General features: G+C 34.6%; 1 protein-coding gene across 1 annotated transcript; it reads right to left on the bottom strand.

Annotated features, from left to right (window-relative positions):
• Positions 1-932: 932 nt before the first annotated feature.
• LOC111410403 (serine/threonine-protein kinase WNK8-like) lies at positions 933-5,173 on the bottom strand. Its single transcript, XM_023040717.1, has 7 exons — positions 4,176-5,173; positions 3,534-3,571; positions 3,203-3,430; positions 2,890-3,110; positions 2,651-2,808; positions 2,177-2,570; positions 933-2,092 (listed from the first exon to the last, which is right to left on the bottom strand). The coding sequence occupies exons 1-7, from the start codon at positions 4,575-4,577 to the stop codon at positions 1,242-1,244; spliced, it is 2,292 nt and encodes a 763-aa protein (XP_022896485.1). The 5' UTR covers positions 4,578-5,173; the 3' UTR covers positions 933-1,241.
• Between the last annotated feature and the right edge of the window lie 6,516 nt (positions 5,174-11,689).

Here is an 11,689-nt window from a genome sequence, read left to right as displayed (position 1 = left end):
TATATTTGAACTGATAAAACCTATTTTGATTTGTATCGATAGAGTTCGTTTAGAGTCAAATTATATTCATCTCTCTTTATCAGTTTGTTGTTTTATTTGGATAACTATCAAGCGGATAGATTTTATTCCCAACAGTCGTCAACTTTGTAAAGTAGATCATTATGGTTTTTAACCTTTCACTATCATTACACAATTAGACTGCTCATTTTACTTTCAGAGAAGTAGACAATTGCACAGCAACTTGGATGGAAACCATCTGCACGATCATGTCTTCTATTATAACACACCAGATCATACGCAAACCTATTCCATTACCAGCATGTCAGAAACCATAAGATCATATGCGAACTTAGATCGGGGACGAGCATTGATAATATGAAGTCATACAAGGTGTGCGAAGGTAAAATTGCTTAGTAAATATATTCTTATTAAATTCCAGCAGCTATTCCACATCAGCAAAAATCGTTATCTAAGCTCATATGAATAAGAATGTAAAGCCTATAAAACATGACTTCACGACTATTGAACAAAGAACACGTGGTTGAATGGTTTGGAACTTTGGGTACAAGAAATCAAAAGTTCAGAACATAAGTGCAATTACACATTAATCCATCAAATACCACAACGTCCTTGAATCATCATTCATTCCTCTAATCTATTAAATTTAAGCACTAATATGATAAGATGTGACAGAATTTTATGCTATCAAACCTGCCCAGCCTTATTTCTTAATCTGAGTTTGAGACAGATTATGACAATCAGCAGGTCTTAATCAAGTCTTATACTCGTATAAATATTGCTGCACAGTTAGACATTAACGTAAACGGTCTAACACCATACAATCCATCAACAATATAAGAGACAACCAAAGATACGAGAAAGACCGAGTAACTTTTTGAATGTTTGATATCTATGCCCGGGAATGCTCGGAATATTTGTACTCGAAATTTTGATCAATATATTTATTTACCCAATCTAGAAAGAGAGAGAGTAACGATAACAAAAGGTATGAAGTACAGGTAATAGGCGAAAAGAAAAAACATCCAGAACTGAGAAATTATGTACATGGACAAGTAAAGATTGTTTTCACCCCTAAATAATAAATTGGGGGTCTAAAGAGACCATTAATTCTACGAAGGAAGCCAAATCCATCATGGAGTTTCCAAACGATGCATCACAAGAACATAAAAAGACACAACAGGGAATCCTCGTACAGACATTCTTGCTCAATGAACGGTAACTTATTTGTCCGACCATTTCTTCCTGGTAGCCTCTGATGCCTCATGCCTCATCCTCGAAATTTCTTGAAACCATTGCTGATAATGGGTTTCGATTGCATCAATCTCTGACTTCAGCTGGTTTTCAGGATCTTTCTCGACTATGGTTAAAGACGAACAACTGCTTGCTAAGCTCCTATATACGGAGACGGCGTTTAGATCCTCAGAGAAAACCGATTCTGACTTTTCTGTCATCCGTTTCATTGGTAGAGGTTCTACTTCATCACTAACATTTCCATGCATATTGCACTCAAAATAATATAGATCCCCATACTCCATTTCCACAACATCACCAGAAGCTTTTGAGATTCCATTGTTACCAGAATCAACCCATTGGCGAGTGTTCACATTCTTCATTGATATGTCTTCAAGCATTACCTCAGAGGTTACTGATCCTTGTGACTCTTCATGTTCTGCATTCACCGAACATGGAATCGTGAAGAATGCATCATGAGCAGAGGAAGCAAAGCTGGGGTTACCGTAGAACTTACTCCCATCAGATTGCATGCAAATTTGAGTTTCTTTATGAAATTCAGACACATGATGTTGGTCAAGCTTGAAGTTGGCTGGAGAATCTGCCAAGGGCATCCACCATTGATTTGCCACCAAGATACTTGCATTTCTTTCTCCACTGGAATGACAATCAGATGAAGGTTTCCAGTCGGGTAAAATTTTCATTATGAGGTAGTCGATGAAGTCGGCAATGAACACTACATCATGATCTGCCAATTCCAGTTGCTCAACCATCTCAGCAGCAACCGCGAGAGCAGTGTCTGAATCAAGGTAGAATGAAAAGTGTATATTCCTCACTTGGCCTGTATTTTAAACAGAAAGATCATGCACTGCTACTTTGATATGGTAAAAAACTGAGCAGAAAAAATTAATTCTAGCCCACTTACCACCCTTGTCTGTAATTCGCAAGGTCAATGAGATTGAGTTGTCATCATTTTTCTTCCCCTTCAGTCTGAACTTGTTATTCTGATGCACCCTTTGAAATTCCAGTTCTAGAGAACGTGGGCTCCCACAATTGGAGTCTGTCCACATTGACTGGTTATAATCAGGATCTATATCCATAGAATGTGGCCCAGGATTTAAAAAACTTGAAGATCTAGGAACTTCATTAGGTAATTTTAATGAAATGCGAACAGTTTCTTTTGAACTTTCAAATTGAAGAAAGGGATCTTTAAGAAGTTCCTTAGCAGACAACCTTTCAGAAGCCGTAACCAAACATTTCTCAATGAATTCCTTGACTTCAAGATCGTTCACCTTGCTAAGAGAAGCAGGTTTGACACCCTGTAATACAACATTGATTCAGATGACAGTTACATACATTTGGTTAAAATACATGAGCCAGTGAAGGTGAATGAACTTACAGAGATAACTTTCTTATAAATTTGAGCTGGGTTATTGCACTCGCAATATGGATAGTCCAGAGTAACCATTTCCAATAAGCACATACCAAAGGAATATATGTCAACTAGTTCATTGTATTCCTCTTCATAAAGCTCGGGAGCCATAAATTCTGGGGTTCCTAATAAAGAAATAAAGAAATCAAGCACTTTTCAGACAAATCATTTCTATTTGATACAATACTAATTAAAGATATTCATACCGATGACACTCTTAGCAGTAGGCTGCTGCATGATGGTCGCCAATCCAAGGTCCCCAATTTTAACTTCCCCCCGGTTTCCATTAACAAGAATATTGTCACATTTCAAGTCCCTGTGGATGACAGGTGGGTTCTGACTGTGAAGATAGTCTAAACCTTGGAGAATTTGCCTCACCCAATTCTTTATAGCTTTCATATCGACATTTTTGTGCTTCTTACGGTATCTAACAGCCAAAGCAAACAAAGCATAAGTTAGAAAATCACAATGATGGCACTAAAATTCCTACATCATCGAATAACAAGTAAATTAACTTACTGCCTCAGGCTACCAGATGTGAAAAGTTCAGTAATCATGTTTACAGTCTTCTTCTTATCATCAATCCATGAATCGTAAGACTTGATGATATTGTCATGCTTCAACTGCCTAAGAATATGAACCTCAGAGTACAATTTTTCCAGATCTTCAGGTGCCTGCAACACATCATCGATTTTCACTCGGTTCCATGCCACTTCTATTCCATCAAGTTGGTCAAATGCCTTGTAGCTACAGAAAAAGTAAAAAACCAAATTCATAAATTTTTTATACCAGTTCTCGGAGTTAATATGAAATGGATAGGCAAAGGAAGGATCAAATTTTAAACCCATACACAGTCTTGAATGCACCCTTGCCCAATATTTCGCTGTGCTGCAAAAGAAAACAAAAGGCCGTTGAAGATAAGTGAATAAAAAATAGATGAAATCAGTAAAATGGTTCACCACAAACAACACACTTGAAAATATTGTGATAAACAGTGCGTGCTAGATTTTGTATTCAAACTATGACTTTCAAGGGCATCATAGCCCTTTAAAGAAAGAGATAACCACAGTATTTCAAGATTTATGGTACAACTGAGCACATGATGAACTTGAAACCACAATTATATTTGAACCATGAGAATGAGTTCATAGTTTTCAATTATTTTCAGCTCCTGAATTTGATATTGGAATATTGAGTACAATTACATTTCCACAAAAATCTAAATATAATAGATCATGAAAATAGGTATTTCATCAAATTAAACCAATTGCAGCTTAATTGAATCATTGACAAAGTTACACGACCTTCATATGCTTATAGATCTGTCTGATAATCATCAGATCTGACAGATCATAAATGCAATCACATATGCTTCAAACAAACTCCCCCATCGTCAAATGAAACTAATGGATAATCAATACGTATTCAAAAACAAAACATCAATGTAATTCAAGGAATTTCGGAAAGGGAAAAAGAAATTAACAATATTTACCCTAACATATCGACCCTTTGGACATTTCTCCACATAATCAAGCTCCAGATCCAGAGGTTTATTGTTTCCACTATTACTTACAGAAAAAGCAAACAAATTCCCATTTCCATTCCCAGAATGAGGCAATTCGGAGGCTGCACTGGAACTCATTCCGGTAAAAAACGATGATAACAAAAACAACCGCCGCCACCACCAAACAGCAGGAGCAGAAGCAGAAGCAGAGGCAGAAACAAGAAAACTAAAGAAAACAGCAGGTAGAAACAAGAATGTAGAGAACAAGGACCCCAGAATCAAATGATTGAATTCCAGGGAAAATAACTTTGTGGGCGTTCGGAGAATGCCTCGGAAGCAATGGAATAGGAATCGAAAGGTGATTGTTTGCGACTTAAACAAGATCGACATTTCTGACTGACATTGTCAACATCAACAGCAACAATCGCCGCATCCAGATTTCTCAACGACGAAAAGTAAAAGGTAAACAACAACGAAGAAGCTAATTTTCTTGATGATCCATTATGACACGAATACAAAGGAATTCGTGTCATTACCATAATCCCTCTTTCCATCAAACTACCACAAGCAGCGCGATAAAAATCAGAATAAGATCTGATTCATTCATTCATCAATTCATTGTTCAGTCACCTCTCAACAACAAGAACAGAAGATAACACCATTTCCTGTTGTGAGAAATCCGTAATCATACAAAATCAAGGAACTATGAATAGAAAAAGAAAAAAAAATGGTTGGATTTATCTAAAAAATGGAAAATCAATAAGGAAAATTTGTGGGTTCATATAATTTAGGAGAATGAAGAAGAGATTAAAGGGGCAAGGGGGGCTAAGAAATGGAAAAAGAACGGATTATAATAGAGATTACGGATCCAAAGCGAAAGAAAAGCGTGGAACAGACACTTGTTCGGTGGGGGGCTCGAATTTAATGCGTATCATCATAAAAAGCTGCCTTTTGTTGAATTGATACAATCAAACTTCAAACATAATTAATGCAATTCCGAATGACGCGTCCTATTATTTATCGGAGAACAATGTCACGCGTACAGATCACTGTTATACAAGATGCTTACGGGCCTCCTCGCCGTAGCTATAGGTCGGTGGGACCGACCTACATTAACATAAAAATAAAATTTGTATGGGCTTTGCCTTTGTGTCTGCCTTGACCGACCTCCATAATTGCCCTCTGTACGTGAAGCGCGATCTTTTATCGAATGCTTAAATAAATGTTCTCCTAATAAATAGAGAAGGGAAAAGTTTCTATTACACCAAACAATTCCCTCACATGAGGGGAGGGGCCATAGCCCCTATTTGACATACAATAAAAAGAGGTTTTTTTTTTTTTTTAGGAAAATGAGTTTTGAATAGTGAGTTTTTGGAAATGTCGTTACAAAATGTTGGTGTATGTGAGTGAATGTGCAAATTATATTCTAAAATATTAGACAAAGGAAATTACTTGAAATGCAAAAACGAATTGCAGAAAATGAAGAATGCAACAATGAAATTATATATCGAGGCTAGAGTTTAACTCTATCTCTTTAAGACAATCATCTCTTAAGATACAACGATTTTCTCGTTGTAGTAGAAGCACTTCATAAGGTGAGAAACAACAAAATCAAAATTGTGTTGCACTCTTTACTTTGAATGCGTTTTGATACAAGAAAACTTTGATTTATGCAATGATTTGGTGTAATGTAATCAATGCATAAGATTATGAATGTTTAAAAATCATCAAGGGGTCCAATTTGTAGAGATTGAGAGGTTGTGGTCGGAGAGACGCCAAAAAAATTAGCACGTTTCATGAATAGTCATACCCGTTCAGACTGCTCGTTGTTCGCCCGCTTGACCGCTCGAGCTGTCAGCCTATTTTTATTTTCAATTTATTTCATTTATTCAACCTTACTTTTATACTTTAATTTCTTATTCATCCGAAAATTGTTTTACAAATCCAGATATACAGCAATCATGTATTCAAGGAGTAGAACTCATTTGTCTATTCATATATATGAATTGACTATCGAAATATATCTGAATATTTGGTCGAATTTGATACAAAATCAATTTCATTAAGCAAAAAATAATTTCCCACATTAATGAAAATTATCAGAATGCGATATTCCTTGAGGAAGTTGAGTTTGAAAGTGGAGATAAGGCCATTAGAAATGTTGTCTTTTAAGAAGAACTTAATTTCTCTTCCTAGTAGAGCTATAAACAATGATCAGCTTTCTAACATTGTTCTAGATGCAATCTAATACAACAATGAACAACTCTTACTTAAAATCAAGAAGTTGCTTCTAAAGAGCAAACACAACAACTTCAAGATAAAGTGCTAATAAGGTGATCTACTAGAGATAGAAGAAGTGCGATTTTAAGTGACTATATCGTCTTTCTTCAAGAATATAAGTTTGATATAGGGTTTATGGAAGCTGAAAAAAGTCCTAATTCTCAAAAGTGGATTGATGCAATGAATGATAAGATAAATTTCCTAAAGGACAATGATATTTGGGATCTTGTCAAGTTGCTTCAAGTTATGAAGCCCATTGGTTACAATGGATATTTAAAATCAAAAGGGATTCAAAAGGTAATGTTGAAAGATATAAGGCGTGTCTAGTGGCTAAGGGTTTTACCCAAAAGAAAGGTATTGATTACAAAAAAGACTCTCTCTCTCTCTCTCTCAAGTTCAACAAAAGACTCTTTCAAGATAATAATAGTATTTATAGCTTATTTTGATTTAGAGCTATATCATATTAATGTAAAGACTACTTTTCTCAATGGAAATATCAAGGAAACCATGTATATGGTTCAGTTAGAAAACCTTATGTCAGGTCATCCAAAGTCTGTGGTCTATAAACTAAAGAAATTCATTTATGATCTCAAGCAAGTTTCCCGTTAATGGTATCACAAATCTCATCAAGTCATTATCTCATATGGTTTTGAGGTAAATGCAGTTGATGATTGTATATATCGCAAGTTCAATGAAAGTAAATTTATATTCCTAGTACTTTATATTGATGATATACCTTTGGTCAGTAGTGATATAGGCTTATTGTATAAAGTGAAGAGACTTTAAACTAAAAATTTGAAATGAAAGATTTTGGAGATGCTTGTTTTGTATTAGGAATTAAGATGCATCGACATTTCTCTCGAGGAATTCTTTGTTTATCACAAAAGAGTTAAATTGCAAAGGTAATTGCTAAATTTTGCATGAAAGATTGTGCACAAGGAGATACTCCCATTGTTAAGGGTGACAAGTTTAGTCTCAATCAATATTCCAAGAATGAGATGGAAAGGAAACAGATGCAAAATTCTCTTTATGCTTATGCTATGGGAAACTTAATTATGCTCAAGTATTTACACGTCCGGATCTAATATTCATATTAGGAATGTTAGGCAAGTATTTGAATAACCCAGAACTGATCATTGGAAAGCTGCCAAATGGGTTAAAAGATATTTATAGAGAAGAAAAGAATAAAAGCTCACATATTGAAAGTCATATAATCTGGAGATCGGTATATTCTAATTCTTACCTTATGGGATGCCAAGATACTAAGAAATCTACTCCGGGCTATGCCTACCTCCTGGCAGGAGGTGTTGTTTACTGGAAGAGTACTAAGCAATCACTCATAGCTTCTTTCACCATGATAGTCGAATTCATAGCTTGTTATGAGGCAACAAAATTAGCGACATGACTACGAAATTTTTTGTCACATGGCTGCAAATTGTAGAAGGTATTGAAAGACTACTTAAGATTTTCTTATTTTTAATTTTTTTACAATAAATCAACAGCGCTATATTCGAATAACATAAGCTCTTTGAAGTCGAAGCACATAGACATTAAGTTTTTAGTTGTTAAGGAGATAGTTCAGAGTCATATAGTGTCTATAGAACATATATAAACAAGTTCCATAATTGTGGATCCATTCACTAAATATTTACCACCTAAAGTCTTTCATGAGCATACAGCTCATATGAGTGTGGTTTATTCAATAATATGCTATTTTAGTGGAAACTTGTGTTCGTTGGATATTTTGTACATGTTTATGACATTTATATGCATATTGGGGATTTTTGCAGCATAAAGTAGATTATTTAAATTTTGAGTACTCTGGACATATTCTTTCAATTTTGGTCCAAACATAAGATTGAAAAGACTAAAGATTGATCTCACTATGGTATAAAGAAAGACCAGTTCGAAATAGGCATGTTTGAGAACAAAATTGCATGTAAATTCTTACTACACATTCAAACTTGATTTATGTCGTTGAATATATTTGGTATAGTGACCATTGATGGATCTAGTTACGAAACAAGTGTATCGAAGATCGCTTTGATCTCATGCAAGTAAAGGAGATGGACCATATTATAATTGAGGAGATGTTTCAAGACAATACAGCAAATTTAGTGTATACTTAAGGTTAAGGAATACAATTATCTTCAAAAAGCATATGTAGCCAAGTGGAAGATTGTTGGGATATTATTTCCTATGATGGGCTTATATGTTTAATCAACCGAGCTATCTAATATTTAAGTAGGCTTTGCAATGTGCGTTACACATTAATAGACTAAGGTTAATGAGACTCCTTCCATGTTCTTAATTGCTTTTTTCAAATTATTGATGCATGTTTCATTTGGTTACATCGTCGTACTAGTCCATGACATGCTTTTCTATATAATTTTTGCTCATAGAAACATCAACTATACACTGGGCCACTGGCATAAATTGGCCTTGAAGATGCATTCGTAAATTTATGAACATATTTCTCTTATGAACTATTCTTAAAAAATGATTTCCATCGGACACTCCCACTATGTCAACCCTAAACAGTTGTACAATTAGATAACTTATCTTCTTCCATTAGAAAAAATGAACTCCTTTTGTGGATGATTAGGGAATCTATAATTGGTTGACATGGTGGGAGCGTATTGACGATTGAAAACAGCTCTCCCGCAATAGAAAGTGCAAAACAGTTGTACCTGTGGTGCTGTAAGTCCATCTTTTGCTTTTTCTACTCTTTTTTGTTTGTTGTTGAATGGTATTCTTCTGTTTCTTTTTTTAACTTTGAATGGAGATAAATTTGTGCCTGTGCTTTGGAGGTTAGGGAATTGGTAAATCTCCTCCCTTTCTTACTAGAAATCATTGATCGAAGAATTTTTTGCCTACAAAGTGTGGTAGAAATTGGAATGTTACATGCAACTATTACAAAACTATACTATTTAATTATGTGCTTTAGTTTAAAAGAAAGGTCATCATTTCCTGACTTGACATCTATTATTCAAAAAAGAGCTGCATTTATTTAATTATGCGTGTCTTTGAAAATTAAAAGATCAATATAAGTCTGAAGTACTTCTACTATGATGAAGCAATAGGAGGTAACCTATCAAACTATATAACAAAACCCAAGAAAATATGGGAAAAGTTGTTTCTAACGATTGGATTTGAATGGAAATACGAGAAAGTGAAAGAAACATATTAAGGGGTAAAAAATTTTAAAATCTATACATCAATTGACTTCCTTTTGAATATATTATTGACAATTTCATTGGATATACGTGTGAATATGGTGGCGAAAAAATGAGATTGACTCTTCCACTTTTTCATTTTGCACTCTCTCCTAGAATTAAGCCCTCGTTTGATGGGCATTTTTTTCAAAACTCTATCTCCAACATGTTCATTTTCAACCACCTATTCATAAAACAAAACATTCTACATGTAAATTTAAAAAAATTTCTTACTTTTTAACCACACAATTTCAAAAAAAACCCACTATTTAAAACATTTTTATCCTTAATAATGACCATCAAACATGGTCTCGTAGCTTTTATGATAAGTATATTATTTTTAATGTGCATGACATTTTGTTTTATTATACATATTAATACACACTTGTGATTCGGAGCAAATTTAATTAATACTCATTAAACTTAAATATTGTTACTACTTATTTACTCATCTTTTCGTGGGTTACCCATCTTTCAAATAAATTACTCGTGCATCACTCGTCAAGTAACCATTCCAAACTGTGTATGGAAAATCACACATGGCAAATGACAATCTTACGTGGCGTGTTGACAGCTTCAATCATGTCCAAGTCACCAAAAACACATCAACCAAATATGATTTTCCCTTTCTCAATTTTAACAATGTAACACCCCGAAATCTTTTCATCTTCACTATTTTATTATTTTATAAAAATAGGCTCGAAGTGTCACCAATTTCTTCTTCATCTAATTTAAGTAGAAATATCATTTTGTTGTTGAAATTTGAAAATGTGATCGATAATTTGATGACAATAAAATAACAACTTAGGTAAAATTTTCATATTAAATATAATTCTTGAAATACTCCATTACTAACTATTAGTTTAAGATTTAATATAAAATGTCAAATGCCGAATCTCTAAAATATTAAATAACGTGCTTTAACAAAAATATATTATTCAAATAAAGTTGACAATTATATTTTCTAGAAACTTTACTTGGCCACCCCATGAGCATCATTCGATCAATTTTCCATGCGTTCACAGGACCCGTTCTCATTTGAAAAGTTATTATAAGAATGAGTATTTTGAAAAACACTCGGTAAAAATACGTGCACATTCTTATTAACATGATATAAATATAAAATTAACATAACATATCGACATTTTTTAGATTTAGAGCTCAAGGAGTTTCTTAAGAATTCTCATATCCGTAGGATTTAACATAACTACGGTGGCAATCGGGCTCGCCTACTTGGGCTGCCCATGGTTTGGCCCGAAAGAAGATCGAGCCGACCTGGCTCAGGCCAAGCCCCATTTCTTGGATTCGGCTAGAGTCGGGCCGGCCCGTATGGCTCGATCGGCTTGTAAAAAAAAAGGAAAATAAGAAAGAAAGAAAGAAAGGAAAAATCTGCTACCTGCTTGGCAGCTAAACTGCCATAATCGACAGCTTTATATGAGGCTCCCTGTTGGTAGCAAATCTGCTGCCAACAGGCAGCTTGATATAACTGCCAACAGACAGCTAAGAGGTAATAATAATAATAATTCCAGAAAATCGAGCTCGACCCGGCTCGGCTCGATAAGGCTAAAACCAAAAGTTCAGGTCGATTCTTAATTTTCTCGGCCCATATTTGAGCTAAAGAAAGCCCGCCTTAAAGAAGTTCGAGGCGAGCCCGGCTCGACTCGACTCAGTTGGGCTCGTTGACACCCCTAAACATAACTGACCCAAAGGTCCATCTTGAAAGATTCAACATACTTGACCTAACGGTGTATCCGAAAGATTTTACATAAAATTCGATCCGAAGGCTTTACAGTATTTCATGCCAAAAATTTATATAAACATCAAGAAATAAAAATTTACCACTTTGCACGATGTATTCTTACCTCAGCTAATATTCAAAAATTCATTTGAAAATATGATTGTAGACTAATAGTAAAAGAAATTATTTCTAATAAACTATGTGTGTGTCAAACTGTATGAAATGAAGTTTTGTGTTTTAAAAGAAAAAAGTCATTTGGAGTTATGGGT

This window comes from Olea europaea, chromosome 15 (genome assembly GCF_002742605.1).
Source record: "Olea europaea var. sylvestris chromosome 15, O_europaea_v1, whole genome shotgun sequence".
Taxonomy (NCBI): domain Eukaryota; kingdom Viridiplantae; phylum Streptophyta; class Magnoliopsida; order Lamiales; family Oleaceae; genus Olea; species Olea europaea.
The sequence above is the reverse complement of the archived record's forward strand: the minus strand, read 5'-3'. Positions and strand labels throughout refer to the sequence as shown.

Bases quoted from the DNA above. Each gene is read 5' to 3' on its own strand.
- LOC111410403 (XM_023040717.1), bottom strand. From the start codon at position 4,577: ATGTCGATCTTGTTTAAGTCGCAAACAATCACCTTTCGATTCCTATTC. The intron at 2,809-2,889 runs GTATGAATATCT...TTTCTTTATTAG, and splicing joins TACTGCTAAGAGTGTCATCG to GAACCCCAGAATTTATGGCT. The intron at 2,571-2,650 runs GTAAGTTCATTC...GTTGTATTACAG, and splicing joins TTTATAAGAAAGTTATCTCT to GGTGTCAAACCTGCTTCTCT.